General features: G+C 45.7%; 1 protein-coding gene across 2 annotated transcripts in view; it reads left to right on the top strand.

The window, feature by feature from the left end:
• OVA4 (Nucleotidylyl transferase superfamily protein) overlaps positions 1-17,804 on the top strand; it is a 100,917-nt gene that overhangs the window by 16,475 nt on the left and 66,638 nt on the right. The window contains exon 3 of one of the 2 annotated variants that reach the window (XM_086815424.1): positions 10,616-10,703. In XM_086815424.1, coding sequence (XP_086671550.1) covers positions 10,616-10,703 — 88 coding nt within the window. Of the gene's footprint in view, positions 1-10,605; positions 10,704-17,804 lie in introns of both variants that reach the window. The other variant, XM_086815433.1, reaches the window with a different exon arrangement.

The following is a 17,804-nucleotide window of genomic DNA, read 5'->3' as shown; positions in this document are numbered from 1 at the left end:
AACTGTTGCGTGCTCAAGCGATTACGTAACTTCGTGTGTACAAGTGAGTAGGAACTCCAGTTCCTCTCACATGCACTTGAAGAGCAATCCTGAGCTAGGATTCTCAAAGCCACCTTTTGGAGGCTTGAGAGGGCATACCCAAACGTCTCCCACCAAAAGAGGGGCTTCACAAGGGATTCCCTCTTCCAACAGGTAGTAGATGCAATAAAGCGGCAAGACCATGGATAGGTCTTCGCATCCACTTCCATCTCTTCTCCACAATGGCCAACATACCATCGCGCTTCTCCTCGTCAATGGAAGGAGAAGCGCGTAACTCTGCTATGGCCTCTCTCATGAAGTGAACAAGAAGGCCCATGGTGGCTCCCTCCATGTCGGTCATCCGCAATACCCTATAGTAGGGCGTGACCGCAATGACAATAGTGCGGACCGACTGCCAAAACTCCTCCTTTAGGCAAAGCCGTTGCATGGCTTTGGCCTCCGCCGATTCTCGCTCATCCCACTCATTCCACATTGTGGAGACCACTATTTGGCGAAGGGAGGATTTCACATCGTGGAGGCGCTCCAAGAGGAGCCACATGTAGGCGAAGCGTGTAGATGAAGGCTTCTTCAATTCCAACTTGCTATGTTCGCGGAACATGGCAAGCACCTTCACCTTTGTGGTGAAGAAGGTGACAATAGAGATAGCTTCGGTCATTACTTCCTTCATCCACACTAACTTGCCCATATCCTCCATGAGCAAGTCAATGCAATGGGAGGCACAAGGCGTCCATACTATGGAGGGATAGTCCTCTTCGAGCAACTTCCCCATCCGACGGCAATTTGAAGCGTTGTCGGTGATGACTTGCACCACGTTCTTCGATCCAACCTACATGTCACAATGCACATGAATGGATGCAATGAGCGTATGCGGTATGAGACTTGAGTCATGATATAGCCACATATGATCATATCACATATACTAAAGCCTAAACTTTAAAGACTTGAGTGCAATTTGAGAGTTGAAACTTACCTCCATGATGGCTTGCTTGATATGGCGATACATGAATGCACCCGATGTTTTCCTCCCCGCCTTTCCGGAATCCACGCCCCACACAAAGTATGTGCCAAGAGGGCAAGAGACAAGTATATTGATGATGCCTCTTCCTTCCGGTCACTCCATCCGTCGGAGAGGATGCTACACCCATACTTGGACCATGCCGCCGGCACCGGATTGAGAGATCTATCGATTCTCTCCCTCTCATCCACAAGCCTCTTCGTGCGCATGTCATGATAGGAGACGCCAGTCCATCCTTCACATGGGCCCACATTTGCAATGGCTTTCACCATTGACTTCCATTGATCTACCTTGAGCACATGGAATGAGAGATTGCACTCAATAATGGTGCGTGCAATCTCTATATCCGCTAGCCGTTACCGTTCTCGGAGATGTGATAGAGAAGAAGAGAACCCCCCGGTGGCTTGGGCTAGAGTGGCTTGCCTCATGGTAGACTCAAGCCTTTGTCTCTTTGAGGAGGCGGAGGCGGCACCGATGGAGGCGGCGGGGGAGGATGTATCGCAAGGCGGGGAAATGACCTCATCATCCGCCCTTGAGCTTCTACCACTATCACAGTGAGCACCCAATCCACCCTTGATCTTGTTGGGTTTTATGCTGTGTATGCACCCAAAGGAGTGCTAGTGATCATCAGTAGGTTACTGGGGCACTTTTTACTTCAGTTAGTGGAGGTTTTTTCCCCCAGTTTAGTTCAGTTTCACTTATATGCAGTTTATAAGTGTTTTGGTCCACCCGACACATTTATGGCCGGACATGTGAACACTTATCTTTTAGGATCACTATCATGTGGCCATTGTACTTCACTTTTCTTATCATTGAGGCATATTGAAGTCGTGTTCACTCTTCTCTTGGTTTCCACGCTTGCTTGAACCTGTGTAAACCCTAACCCTAACCCTCCATTGTCTTCAATTGGTATCAGAGCATTGAAGCTCTGCATTGCCCTGCCCGTACTCTTGTTGCTGCTGCCCGTACAGCATGCGTACATCCAGTCAAGCGCCGGCTTCAGCATCTGCTGCCCGTACACCTAGCCTGCGCCGCCTTCAGCTGTACGTGTGCGCTAGCTGCCCGTACATTCAGTACTGCACGTCGCCTTCAGTCGGGTACTACTTCAGTCAAGCGCAGCCACCATCACCTGTGCGCCGTCAGCCTTCAGCCCGTACACCTTGCACGAGTATACTGTACCTGCTTCGAAGACTGCGCCTCTGTACAAACTTGCGCAGGACAGTACTGTGGAACTGGTCACCCTGCTCCGTACACTGCACAGTACAGTACACGACTGCAATAGTACAGTCAAAGTACTTGCACAGTACAGTCGACCAGAATCTGCAACGTCAACATTCAACTGCAGTTTTAGTCTTCTGCTTTCGTACATGCTTCCGTACAGCACCTCGACTGAGTTGCTGAGTACCTGCACAATACAGAAGTGGTAAGCATTACATATTTTGAATACTGGGCATTTTTATTTTCTCTGTGAAAATATACAGGCACAGCAGGCAGATTTTCTAGCAAGGAAATATACAGGTTTTTTTGCACAGTTTGGGTGCAGCAAATTTGGGCATTTTTGGGGCATTTTGGCATTGTGTACGCCATTTGCTGCTCTACTCAGTCATTGGTGCATTGAGCTGCACATTCAGAGGATTGAGAGTGCAGGCAGATTTGGGTGAACTGTATTCAGTGGAGTACAGTTATTATCAGGGTTTCTGCTATTGGGTTTTTTGGTAAACAGGTACAACATTGTGCGTAAAGCATAATGGCAAATCAACAGCAAAGTGATGTATTCACATATTTGTCTAAGGAAGACAAATTGGATGGCACGAACTACTCCTTGTGGAGTTTTATGCTGAAAAATGTGCTTGTGGCAAAAGGTCTTTGGGATTTTGTTAGTGGTGATGAACCACGTCCAGGTCCATTGGCTCCAGAGACTCCTCCCCAAGGGGGTGCTCGTGGACGAGGACAACAGGTACAGGCTCCAGGACAGCCATTGCCTGTTCAGAGAACAAATGCTCAAAAGACATGGGATGCCAGGGATGCACAAGCTTTGTCACTCATTGCATTGTCAGTTCAGAGGTCCATTATACCTCATATTCGTTCAGCTGGCTCTTCACAGAATGCATGGGTGACTTTGGAGCAGATGTATGCTGCTCGTAATGAGGCTAGGATCTCATTTTTGAAAAGAGAGCTGGAAAATCAGAAAATGAATGAAGGAGATGATATGTCTAGCCACTTAAACAAGCTGCAGGATTTGAGAGAGCAACTCATCAATGTGGATGAGATTATTCCTGAGACACAGCTTGTGTCCACCATCTTGCACTGTTTGCCAAGATCTTACTTGGCTTTTCATACCTCTTTGAACCTCAGCATGAGGAATGCTGTTGAACCCCTCAAGTAATGATGACAAAATTGCAGCTTTTAAGGAGATACTGCAACAGACATTTGACATGTCTGACTTGGGCCTTGTACATTACTATTTGGGCATACAGTTTGTGCAGGATAACAGAGGCATTGGGTTGTTGCAATCACGCTATGTTGCTAAACTTCTGGAGAAGTTTAAATTTCAGGATTGCAAGCCTATTAGTACTCCTATGGAGCCTGGGATGAAACTGTCACTACAAGATGACAGTGTTTCCTTTGATGCCACTACATATGCTCAGGCTGTTGGGTGCCTCATTTACTTGTGTAATACAAGGCCAGATATTCAGTATGCAGTCTCTCAGTTGAGCAGATTCATGCACAGCCCACGGTTGTCACATTGGCAAGCTGTGAAGCGTGTATTCCGTTATTTGCAGGGTACCTTGTCTCTTGGGTTGCTTTATCCTGAGGGGGGTGACATGCAGTTACACGCTTATAGTGATTCAGATTGGGCTGGTGATTTTGATACCAGACATTCCACTAGTGGAAATTGTTTCTTCCTTGGCGCTTCATGCATTTCTTGGCTAAGCAAGAAACAGACCACAGTGGCCACTTCGTCTTGTGAGGCAGAGTACAGAGCAGCCTACACTACTACTGCTGAGTGTGTTTGGCTGCGTCGTCTCATGACTGATATGGATATTTCAGTGGAGGAGCCTACACCTATCTATACTGATAGTCAGAGTGCCATTGCCGTGGCCAGGAATCCTGTGTTTCATGCTCGCACGAAACACATTGAGATTCACTATCATTTTGTTCGGGAGAGACTCCAAGCAGGAGATATCAGTCTGATCTACTATCCTACAGATCAGAATGTGGCAGACATCTTCACCAAGGCATTACCACGTCCGAAATTTGAAGCATTCCGCAATGCTTTGAATTTGTTTCCTTTTGGTGGATGATGTACAGTGATCACATATCACTCCAGGGGGGTTTGTTGGGTTTTATGCTGTGTATGCACCCAAAGGAGTGCTAGTGATCATCAGTAGGTTACTGGGGCACTTTTTACTTCAGTTAGTGGAGGTTTTTTCCCCCAGTTTAGTTCAGTTTCACTTATATGCAGTTTATAAGTGTTTTGGTCCACCCGGCACATTTATGGCCGGACATTTGAACACTTATCTTTTAGGGTCACTATCATGTGGCCATTGTACTTCACTTTTCTTATCATTGAGGCATACTGAAGTCGTGTTCACTCTTCTCTTGGTTTCCACGCTTGCTTGAACCTGTGTAAACCCTAACCCTAACCCTCCATTGTCTTCAGATCTTGTTGAAGATCTCATCGGATATAGCAAGGGGGACTTCCTTGCATGGCGCAACTTGCCCCCCCACCTTTCCAAGATGTTGGAGAAGCCTAGTAACTCCACTTGTGTATTGTTTGCCACAATACTTACAAGTCCACCTATATGACTTGGACTTTCCATCGGCTTTCTCTACATGGATAGCATGCACATTGAAGGCTTCATTCTTCTCCCTTGTCATTGTAATAGAGAGAGAGAAGTTAGAAGATTCAAGAGATGGATAGGCTTGAGAGAGAGAGAGAGAGAGAGAGAGAGAGAGAGAGAGAGGCTTGAGAAAATGAGAGAGTGAGGCTTGAGTCTTGAGTCTTGAGAGAGAGAGAGCCTAAAGGCTTGAGAGAGAGAGAGAGGCTTGAGAGATGGCCTATGGGGGAGAGAGTGGCTTGAAAGTTGAGAGTTGAGAGAGAGAGAGAGAGAGAGAGAGAGAGAGAGAGAGGGCTTGATGGTCACTTGAGCAAGACTCAAGAGAGGGGGGGGCTTGATGGTCACTTGAGTAATGAGAGCCTTGAGAGAAGCTTAGGGGGTGGGCATTTTATAAGCATGTAACATGTCCAATGGGCCAAGCAAACACATGGGCCACAAAGCAAGCCAAAAACGGCCAGCAAATGGCCCTTCAAACGGCTACAAAAAGGCGAAAGAAACGGCGCAGGCGGCAGCGAAACGGCTATATCGTACCTTACGATATCGTACTGTACTACTCGTACCGTACAAACCTGTTCGTACCGGTACGAGAAACAACTATGCTTGCCACATGTCCCAATCTAAGAGATGGGTTCTCCCATAATCTTTACCTCTAAAATATCCCAACTAGAAGACATTCTGTCATAGGCACTTTGCCAACTCTTTGTATTTGCTCAATTCCAGATGTAATGACGCGAACAGAATTTCCATCGAAGTCGGGCCAAAAATAGCAACTCTCCTAAAGTTTAGGACTGTGGTCCTTTGTATTCTAGGATAATCCCCCATTCCCAAAGCTTGTACTTTCCAAATATTTAGACATCCTGGAGTCCACCAGACCCCCTTCATACTGGGAAATGTCCAAGCTAGTGACATCATGTGCCTGGAGGCACCACTATCAAGAATCCACTCCCAAGTATCGTTGGCGGTGAAGCCAACTGCCTCCTCGCTTAAAGAAGATGCAGCATCTGTGTCCAAAATCTCCAAGTGCACAAAAGCTGGAGTCTTTGCAGTTGAAGCTAAAGAATCAACACTCTTCCCGTTATTCCACTTGGGACTCTTCCTCCAATAGAAGCCTTTCTCGCCACAATTGTTACAGGTCCGCTCGGCGTGCAGTTTCTCACGGTCTGAATCGGGAAACTTCTCCGACGAAGACTTCCCTTTGTCCTTCTTGTTGTTATGGCCTTTCGACCGTTGGCCAGTCAAGGCCTCAGAACCTCCCCCTATGGAGGGTTCGTAAATCGCTCTTCGTGGTCCAAGACCATTGGCACAAGCTCCTCCCACGTGATGGTGCTTAGCCTGCCACTGGTGATCAAAGAGGAGTAAAATGCTGAGTACTGAGAGGGCAAATGGGACAACAACGTGATGGCCATATCCTTTGACGATATCTCTTTCCCTTCCTGGAGAACCTCCTACTGAAGAGCCTGTAACTTGTTGATGCGCTCCTGCATCGTCGACGACTTTGCAGGATTCACACCCGCATCTGAACTTTCAAGGAGATCCTCTTTATGGGTGATACCTTGTTGTACAGAGAAGCTGCTTGAGTCTCCCGTTCCTTCCGTATAGAGGGTAACTCCCCGTCTTCCAACTCCGGCCGAGGAACACCAACAACAATGAAATCAGCCAAGTCATAAGACTCCAAAACGGACTCCATCGTTACCTTCCATATGCCGTAGTTGTTCCCGTCCAACTGTTGATCCACCCGGGAACATGGGGAGTGTTGGGATCTTCACGTGCTTCTCAGTCATCTCAAGCAAGTCAGCCATCTCAAGGGTTCACAAGGTCTTGTGAAGGGAGGGTTGGTGGGAAAAAAGAAGAAGAGGCTGCAAATAAAATGCAAGGTGGTTGTCCAACGGTGATGGCCTCCTTCTACCCGATCTCCAAGTCCCGAACAGCCCAAGTAATCTTCAATCAGCACCTCAAATCAGCAAACCCTCGATGCCCCACTGTGTCCAAGCTTCAAGCCACCTGGGGCTTTGATACCATGTCAAAATGCACAGCGGAAATGAAGACAACTACTGTAGAGAGCAAAACGTAGACGAAAGAGAGAGAGAGAAGCTGTGTAACTCTGCTATATACACTCAAGAAAATCCCGGATCTACAATTGGAGAGTGTGGGGGGCAAGGGGCGATTTTATATGGTCCCAGGCTGCTAGTCGGCCAGTCTAAAACAGGCCGATAGCAGCATGTGCTCATGACCAGCACCTAGAATGCTCATGACCAGCAAAAGCCTTGGTCGGCCTGCCTGCAGTCGGCCAGATCTATTGAAGACTAGTCGGGTAGCAGCTCTTAGTTGGCCAGCAAAAGAAGACAGCCAACAGCCCTCCACACCTTAGAAAAAAATGGGAAAAATACATGGAAGTGAGGAAAAATGGGGAAACACCAAAAACGGGCGGGCACACCCACAATAGAGGCCCTGGTGTAGTGTACAGACAGGAGATGATTGCTAACAAATGATGAGCATCGAGAAACAAATGTGGGATCAAACCATGACTCTTTTGGATGCATGCGATTTGTGGACACATCTAAATCCTCAAGAGTTGGGCTTTACTTTTCATCATATTGTACTTACACACTATTGGGCACGTTTGGACTGATGGTATCTTATGTATGTTGCCCAATATGATGCATATACCTCCAAAATGTGGATTGATCATATATTGAGGCTTTCGGATCATGCGCTTGTATGGCTTGGGTTGTATTTTGGTATGTCGATTCATAACCATGCTTTGCATGACAGAAGATTGCTGATGCTAAATAACAGTTATCTATCGCATGCTCGCTTTATACAGATGGTACATGCCGCTGTCCATCCTCTGATACTTCACATGCGAGAGGATTTGGATGTTGCTTGGTATGGTTTTGTGATGCACATGTAGGCTGTTATTCTGGATTATGGTAGATGGTATATGGGGGAAACTAGGATGCGTGTGGCTCATGCAAAATCAGCCTTGCAAGAATACACTGAAATTAGCCAATTGCGATCTTTGATAGTTGATGAGCATGAGAATATGGCAAAGGCCAAACATTGTCTTGACCAAAATGATGGTCGTAAGTTGAACAAGTGGCAAAGTCGAGCTCGACAAAGCCACTTCTTGACAAAATCTGTTCTTCTAGATCCTTTTTTAAAAATCTGCACATAGTCAGACAAAAGCACTCTATTGCAAGAGTGAAACTATTTAATGAAACTTGGACATGTAACAAAAGGACAACTTGCTAATGTTTGTCATCACTATTTTGCAGACATGTTTGCTACCCCTTAGCCCCCTTTTGAGGAAGTATTCCATGCACTCCATGAACTCTTGCAGTATGTTCAACCTATAGTCACTCTACATGAGGCAGCTACTATGGATGCATCTTTTACTGGGGAAGAATTGGATGATGCTCTCAAAAATTTGGGTAAATGGAAGTCCCCAGGATGGGATGGACTAACGGTGGAGTTTTTTCACGCATTTTGGGATGTTCTAAAACAACCCATCCTCTCAATGGTCAATTACTGTTGGTCTATCGGACAACTGGCATATTCTTGGAAAGAAGGCTTACTTAAATTGCTGCTCAAAAAACAACTTTGTGAAGGTTTAGTAGATTGGCATCCCATCTCTTTGATGCCTGTGGTGTACAAGCTTGTCACTAAGATGCTTGTGAATAGAATCAAAGGTATACTGCATGTTTGCCTTCATCCATATCAATATGGTTCGGCAAATTATGGACAATGTAGCCAATGCTCATACAGGCATAGAATATGCCAAATACATGCATTGGATGTCCTCATTGTGCAGGTGGGCATAGCTAAAGCCTTTGATACTGTTCAATGGCATTTCAGAGCATAGGTAATGGTTAGAATGGGATTTGGGTGCAAAATGAAAAATGTTGTTTTTTGGCTATATCAAGAAGGTACAACGAAATGCATTTTGGGAGGTGAACTTTCAGCCCCTTGGAAGATAGGGGAATCTGTTAGACAGGGATGTCCTCTGAGTGCTCTGCCATACGGTGTTGCTACACATCTGGTGCTCGTGCATATGGATATGCTATCACAGGATGGCCTACTACATTGAATTTCCATGGGGAATGGAAACAATTTTGTGGCTTAAGCCTTTGCGGATGATTCTTTCTTTTTTTCTCAGAACACAGAGCTTGATGTGAGGGTATTCATGCAAGCTTTGTCACTTTATGGATTGGCAACAGGGCTGAACGTCAACTTTGCAAAATCAAAGCTGTCACCGCTGAAAATTATGATTGGCATAGATTACTGTGGCCAATACAAATTGTGCCACCTGATCAGATAGTCAGACATCTTGGATACCCCATTGGATGGGAGATCCCCCTCAAAGAAGAGACAGGGTGGGTGATGTAGAAGCAAATTGAATATTGGAAGCTGTCTACATGGCCTTTGCATGTACATCTACGAATAATGCAGTCTATAATCATGGTGTATGTGCAATTCTATCTCCCTTTGCTGCCTTGGTCTCGCAGATAGATTGACATTTTCATGTCTAAAGCCTTGGAATGTTTGTGGAAAACAAAAAAGTGGACAGAAAAGCCCTTCGTCTGAGGAAGAAAGATTTGGTTTGCTCGTCTAAGATGCATGGTGGTCTTAACATTCTCAATATCCATTATGATGTTCTCTTGATGAAGGCGATGCTTCTACGTGATTTTGTGGCACAATCAAAGCCATGGGCTTGCATGTTGGGCAATATGTGTGTCTCCATGTGTATAGAAGCATATGGACTTTGGGTCATTTGTTATGATGATTTAGTTTTTGGACATTTTAATGCCAAAATCAGGGGTTCTCCCTCTCTCATTCAAGATTGGAAAGCCCCCAAACCAGGGAAATTCTTTGACTATGGAGAACATTCATTGGAGTGCTTTGTGCGAATGCGAGTGTCTGAATTTGATTGGAATCCATGTTTGGGTCTCTCAAGGGACCTTTGTCGGGTCTGAGGTCTAGTGTGCAATGCCCAATGCATGTTGGTGCCTATAGGCGGCAAGTTGCCTAGTTGTTGCAATGAGAGTAAATTGAAAGTGCAGAGATGGTAAAGGTGTAGCATCAACATACAAGGTGCACGATAGGGAGCGGAAGAGGGAAGGGATGGTAAAGTTAAATAGAGCCTTCACTAAATTATAGGCAGGAGGAATGAGTTTTACTCATTCAAAAAGAGGCTTAGTCATAGTTACTAGGGAATGCCGTTCCTCCACCTAAAAGTGGTGAAACGTCGTTCCCCAGCCTTGCTGTTCTCGTTTCTTTGTTCTCTTGTTTCCAAATATGCCATTTTGTAGAACATGTTTTCAATGCATGCCATACATAAAGCCTTTATCTATTATATAAACTCTCTTAATGTTTACCATTTTCTTAGGCATGCCTATCGTTTGCTATGCTTTTTTGGAGAAAAAAGCATTGTTTGTATGTCAAAACATGTCGACATGGCGTTTTTGTGCTCCCATTTCCCCTCAAGGAACCCAGTTCCTATTTCCCCAAGGACCTCCATTCTCAGTTCCCCCCCGTTCCATTTCTGGCAACTATGGGTTTAGTAAACATAGCACAAGCATTTCAAAAAAGCATTTTTGTGAGCAGTTTTTAAGGTGCTTGTAGTGTGCAAGGTTTAGTTCGAGTTTTTTTTTATAAATAAAAACAAAAATTTATGTTTGGGAGCATTGCACTTATCAAGCTTGTTGTTAGTGATGATCAGGAAGAGGGTTGTATCGGGTGTCCAACCAACAGGAACAATCCATTTGGGCAATTACCTTGGTGCTATTAAAACATGGGTATCACTACAGGTATGAGTTGTAATACCTTTTTTGGGTGCTTATAATTATTTAGTGAAGGTTTGTGATAATGTCACTTAATGTTTGCAATTGGTTTTATTTGGAAAAATGTCACTTAATGTTTGCAATTCGTGATGGGCCGGTGGTGGGTCAATGTTGTCAGAATGCACAGCGGAATTGAAGACAACTGCTGTAGAGAGCAATACACAGATGCAAGAGAGAGAGAGAAGCTAGTGTAACTCTGCTATATACACCAAAGAAATCCCGGAATATACAATGAACAATGTGGGGGGGCCAAGGGGCCGCCATTTTATATGGCCCCAGGCTGCTGGTTGGCCAACACAAAACAGGCCGACAGCAGCCCACGACTTGTCCCAGCGAGTCGACCAGCAAATGGGCTGTCGGCCAGTGTATCTACAGTCGGCCAGGTCAGCACATCAGGTCGGGTCAGCGGTGTCCAGTCAGCCAGCATCTGAAACAGCCGACAGGCACAAAACAGCCTCCCACACCAAACAAAAAATGGGAAAAAATACATGGAAGTGAGGAAAAAATGGGGGGACACCAAAACTGGGCAGGCACACCCACAACAACAAAGGCCCTGACATAGTGTACAGACAGGAGATGACTGCTAACAAATGTGCCACTCATGTGCATGGAAACTGATCACCCTCACCCGTTGTAACGTGCATCCCCTGAAGTCCTCCATGGGGGCCTATGAGGTCCAATCGAAAAGGTGATCAAGGAGGAGCTCTCATCCGTGCCATGAACTACCAGGAGAATATCATGCCTGGTGAATTCTCCTAGCGAGTGCGGGGGAATAGGGTCGGGGATCGGGGTCAGCCACTTTGGAGGAATGGCAAAGTCGATGTCGAGGCTGAGTCTATCCTTGCCCCGATTCCCAGTCAGGCTCCTCTCCTGGGCCCTTGGGGGTAGCTGTCTGAATGTAAGCCAAACTCCAAGGGACCTAGCAGGGCCCGTGATGAAAGCTCCCCAGGAAACCTGTTGATCAGAGTACACGGGGGAGGCATGGCTACAATTTCTGGCTGAGAGTACTCTGCTTGGGAGGAGTTGATCCTAGCCCTTAAAGGGTAGGACCCTTGGCATTTAGTAGAGTTTGGGCGCAGCCTCGGGAGTCTGTGCTTCTCGAGGTCTGACAGGAGGAGCACCAGCCCCAACCTATCTGAACTTGATAGGTTCTATGTGGATGAGTGGGCTTGTAGTCGTGGGGGCATGATTGGTATTTTGGCAAGCACTACTTTCTCCGATCACGCACCGATTATTCTGTTTCTGTAGGATTCCTGGAGGCCGAACAGACACTTGAGCACTTGAATCATTGACAACCTCATTCAGGACTCCGAGATATGCAAGAGGATAGAGCAGCTTTGGGAGGGGTTGCATTTTCTCTCAGGATCAGCGGAGGCACCTTGGATTCAGGCCTAGGTGAGATTAGCCATTTAGTGCAGGAGGCAGCTCATAGTAGATTGGCTGGATTCTGTGAGCAAGAGAGGAGCATTTGCTGAGGCCTTGCTTCTCTTCAACGACTTCAGGAGAGTGTCCTAGATAGCTGATGGATTGAGGGTCAGTTGGCTGCCGTGTGTACTGAGCTCAGATCCATAGAGGAGTGGAGGGTGGAGTACCGATATCATGCTAGAGCTTTCTTTTGGATGTAGGCAGGAGATAGGGTCACACGGGGATTTCTTTGAGATTGCAGGTCCCCACAGGTGGAGAGATGGTGTCCGCAAGGTCTAAGACTATACTATAGTATCATTAGATTTGGAGTGGATTTTGAGACCGGGCGGGGTTTTCAGTGAAAAGGTTGCCAAGAAGGGAAGGATGACAGGGAATCCATGAGGAGACAAGGGGATGATGACAGTCATCTAGGGTCAAAAGCTGGAATCCTATCATTAAGTTTAGCAGAGGGGGATGCCATTTGCAAGACATGTGCATGCTCATTCCCAGGACTAATCCTTGAAGGGCAACAGATAAAGAACAGATTCAGGACCAGATTTAGGATTTATTAGCTTCTGCACCTTGATTGGTAGGGAAGATGTGGTGGATGGACCAGGTGGCTTCTGTCGGCCAGCACATAAAAGAAGTATTCTTCTGTCAGTTGCAGCAAGGGATTTTTTATGTCTAGGGACCTGGCCGACAGCTGATTGGCCAGTCGATAGGATCTTCCAAGGCCTATATAAGGTACACGTAGCTCATTGATTGGGCATTCACTCCTATAGGGAGTAGGATCAGTAGAATAGGAGTCTCTTGAGTCAGATCTCCTTTTATGGGGCAGCCTATGGCTTGCCATGAATGTACTTTTTTGTACTATATAGAATATACTGAAAATATAGCTACCTCTCTCTCTTCTCTCCATCTTCTGTTTGCGTTTTGCATCTACATGTTCCAAGAAAGGGGTTTAGGGCTGAGAGAGGACTTCCAGAGCTTCCGCATGGGACACCATGCCAGAGAGGCTTTCGGAGGGCTTGATCCACTTGATTCCCAAAGAGGGTGGTGATAGTTTGGAGATTCGGCAGTGGAGACCCATCACCCTCCTCATGACCACCTGCAAGGTTTTGGCCAAGGCATTCAGCAGGAGACTAGAGCTTTTCCTCCCCAGCTTGATTCATGATACTTAGACAGGTTTTGTTCAGGATCGGAGCATTTTGGACATCATCTTCATTGTGTGGGAGGCGACTGCTTCGGTCTCCCACATCCAAGTTCTCATTTAGGGAGCCAGAGGTGACTGATTTCCCCTCTTGTATGGTTTGGTAGGGCTGCCATTTAGCACCATGCCTTTTTCTGCTTGTAGCCAAGGCCATGAGCAGCTTTCTCTCATCTCAGGAGATTGGGCTTCAGGATTGCCCCATCCGTACACAGGAGGAGCTGCTAGACTTTGAGTTTGCAGATGATATAGCAACATACTTATTAGGCGACGAGGGGAACCTTTAGAGACTTGCAGAGGCGATAGAGATCTTTTTGTCGCGCATTCGGAATGCAGATCAACTAGCACAAGTCGTGTGGATTTTGGGTTGACTCTTTGCCCGCCCCGGCTTGGCGTCCGGTTGATGCTTTCCAATGGATCCCAAGGGGCACTTCAGTCCGTTATTTTGGATGCCAGGTGGGCATCCATATCTCCTCGGAGTAGCAGTTAGCCCCTCTTCTTTTGAGCATTCGGAAGAAGCAAGCTACTATACTGGAGTTCAGCGAGGCTTTCCTTAGCCGGCCGGGTAGTGGTGGCGAACCAGGTTCTTCTTGCCACCGTGTGGTACATCACTTCTTGCTGGGCCTGCATTGGTAAGGTTCAGCAGTTGATTTGCAACTTTTTGGGGCTGGTAGCGATGGGAGGCCTGCTCGGGCCAAGGTGGCTTGGAGAGTGATTATACAGCCGTGCCACAGATGGGGCTTGGGCATCGACCCCGCCATACAGAGCCGTGCCCTTCTAGGCAAGCTGATTGTTATAGGTCTTCTTCCAGGTGGTGAGCCTTGGAAGGACTTCCTCCTGGCTACAATTTCAGCCCATACACCGAGTCTGAGGGCCCTTGGCCGTAGAGCACTAGATGGATCTTCACAGAGATGTGGGCTCGTGGCTTTAGACCAGCTTTTAGGACAGATTTGCAGCCAATTTATTACGAGCTTGGGATCATCTCAGGCCGGCCCTTCAACAGTCTGTTCCAGTAGCCTCTGTGGAGTGTCTTTGTCAGCCCTCGATTGGGAACCCCTTGATCCGTGTACGTAGTGGTCACAGGAGAAATTAATTCTTCATCTCATTTGTATTCTAGTTGCTTTGCATCTTCAAAGGAGTTCTTATAAAACACCATAACTTTTCCAAGTTGTTCAAGTTTATCTGTAGCCCAAAGGTCCTTTGTCACTATGGAGTGTGGAAATCCCAGAAAAATCCTAAGAAGCCATGATTCATAGCTTCAGCTTGTTAGACCTCTAATGGATGTTTCTAAGGGCTTGAGTTTTCATTTCATAGCAGTGTTACCCACTTTCCATGAGCTTTGGCATAACCTACTTAGAGAGGTTGATGCCCCAACTGAGTTAAGCAGGATCTTGAGGAATCCAGCTGGAGTTACTCCAGTTATAAAAAGCCTTGAATTCCTCTCGCAATGTAGATGATAAGGCCACACCTCTTTCTCTTCAAACTTTTGGCTTTATCACTATCTGCATTAAGATTAATTTGGAAGATTTCAATTTTCTTATATAAAAGCTTCTAGGTCAGATATTTGGTCATAGACTTGAGAAGGACAGATGTAGAGCTTGCATGTTGAAAAATTAACTTTACATTTTGTCTTTTGTTGGATCAAGATGAAAAAGGATGTTCTAGATTTAAAAAGGAGGAATACACCAAGATTGTAAACCTTGAAGGTGTCACTTGCTATGTTGATTTCTTCCTAGATAACTTATTTTTATGGTTTGGGGACTCTTTTTCCAGCAAACAATTGGAATCCCTATGGGTACTAATTGTGTTGTGCTCATTGCAAACTTCTATTTTTTCATATATGAATTGGTTTTATCGAATGTTTAATTGCCTCTAATACGTGCCCTATTATTCTTCATAAACTATGTCAAGTGAGTAGTTGTAAAGATGACTTATTTGTCCCTTATGTTTAAGAATTCGGTCAATGTATGTATGAGGATCTTGACTTTTTGGTGGTGGAATCTACCCTTGTGAATCTTATGACCTTGTTCTTACATGTAGTGGAGATTGTTGTTCCTTCTTGGATCTTAAATTGATTTATGATAAATGTCTTGAGCACGAGTATGCCTGTATACATATGATAAGAATCTACCCTTGTGAATCTTATGACCTTGTTCTTACATGTGCCTCACACTATCCATATAGGTTTTGCAATTGATTTATGATAAATTTCTTGAACCCGAGTATACCTTTATAGTATGATAAGAATGCCTTACAATACCTACGAATATTTCTTATATTGTAAAAAAGGAGTATTTTATAAATTGTTTTGTCTTTGTAAAAGTAATACTTGTGTTACTTAAATTAGTAATCTGACTTTTTTACTACTTTGCAAGGGCTACAATCGTAAGAAGATCATGGAACGATCATGAAAAAGGCTTGATTTGTGTTAAACAATAGTTATGTTTTTGGGATTTCGAAATTTGGAATGTTCAGGATTATAGAAAAGAATATTTATAGACGATGTGGGGAGCTTACAAGCCTTTATTCTTTTTAGTTTTAGGGCTGTGAATGTTTGCAATAGTTTTGTTATTGTTTGCTTCATTGAATATTACAAGATTGGTTGGGTTGATTCCATTGTCCTTTTATGTTTTCTTGGCATAGAGTTAGTTTCTCTCAAATCACATGTACTACTTTTGGTCTCATAGACACTTTGGGTCTTTTGTAGACATCAATAAACTCTCTCTCTCTCTCTCTCTCTCTCTCTCCAAACCCTAATCTCTTGGAGCCAGTAACCCTAACCATGTTCTCGCAGCCTGCGGGAGTTATGCACCCCCTTTTCAACACTGCCCACTATGGCCTGCACACACATATCCTCGTCCACCCCGGCTTGGTGTCTAAATGGATCTTTCCCACTGGGCCTCCCAGAACATCTCCTTGCTTCCTCAGAAATTTTTGGAAGCGCTTGTGGGACAGCTATGGGCCAAGGAAGATCATGCTCTTCCTTTAGTTAGCTCACTGATGCAGCCTCGCCGTCGGCACTTGGTTGGCCATCGGAGGACCGAACAACATTGCCTTTGGGACTGTCCCAAAGCGCAACACGTTAGCAGAAGATCCTTTGCCTCTATCTGATTGCATGTAATGGTAGTGATATGTGAACTCATCTAGGACTAGGCTGGGGTACTTTTTCCCTCCTTAGGAGGTTTCCCCTCCGACCGTGCGAACACCCTCTTATCCACATTTTAGGGTGTACTTATCTTTTGTACTTTGTACACATTTTATTAATCAAGCAATCTACATTGAGTTGTGTGTTGGCAGCATGAGAAATAGCATAAGAATGAGGGAGATTAAATGGATGGTTTTGTCACGAAAATCAAAGATTTGAAGGAGCAACTTGCAAGGGTGGATGAGGTGTATCATGATAGTTCATTGGTGCCATCGTTCTCAATGCATTGCCTCACTCGTATCAAAGTTTGGCTTCTACCATTAGACTCATGATGAAGGGTAATCCAAATTGCCTGGCATTTGATGAGTTGGTTTCAGTGCTCTTACAGAAGAGCAGTCAAGGCAAAACAGGTCTGTTTTGTGTAATGGGATCATGCCTTCGCAACAAGTTAGGGTGGTAAAGGAAAAGCATTCTCACAAGGGGGTCATAAGTCTCAAAGAGATTCAGCCTAGTCCTCTGGCAAGGATGCAAAGAAAGAGGGCGACCAGTCTAAGAAGAAAGGCAAGTGTAACTATTACAGGAAAATTACATTAATGAGTGCAGGACAAGGCTAGCAAAGAAGAGAGAAGAAAGATTCAGGCATGGCTATGGTTGATGAACACCTGGTGTTGTGAAGAAGGTAGTGCGAACTATGGATAGGATGATTTGGGCATTCTATATGCATTGTAGTTATGATTCTTCTCTACATGATGGATACAAGTCGTGGTGCTAGGCAAGTACATCACTTCTCAATGAGAAGTGTTTTTGATAGTGGTGCTAGGCAAGCACATCACTTCTCAACGAGATTTGTTTTCATCCCTTGGGTGAGCTCGCCAAGGAGGTATTGCCACATGCAAGGTTGGATCAAAACGTACGCACGGATCCAATCCGTACCGTACATCCGTACCGTACGGGGATCCGTACGTACGGATCGATCCGTACGCCTTTTTTTTTTTGGGGGGGGGGGGGGGGGGGGGGCTTTGCTTTGCTTGCCTGCGATAAACGTTCGCCTGCGATAAACGTTTTCTTTTTTTGGGTTTCGCCTGCGATGTCTGGACTCCGTACGGCGCACACCTTCTGGTAAGGGCATCTACAGTCTCTCTCTCTCTCTCTCCTCTCTCTCTCTCTCTCTCTCTCTCTCTCCGCTATTGTCGCCGTCGCTACTGTCGCCGCCGCCTTCCTTTCGCTTCGCCTCTTTCCCGGCGCCTCGCCTGGTCTCCCACCGTTTTCCCCACCCACCCTTGCTCAGGCCCCCAAGGCAGCAACATAACTC

The sequence above is a fragment of the Cibotium barometz genome, chromosome 2 (assembly GCF_041138505.1).
Source record: "Cibotium barometz isolate CiBa-2024 chromosome 2, ASM4113850v1, whole genome shotgun sequence".
Classification (NCBI taxonomy): Eukaryota; Viridiplantae; Streptophyta; class Polypodiopsida; order Cyatheales; family Cibotiaceae; genus Cibotium; species Cibotium barometz.
The sequence above is the reverse complement of the archived record's forward strand: the minus strand, read 5'-3'. Positions and strand labels throughout refer to the sequence as shown.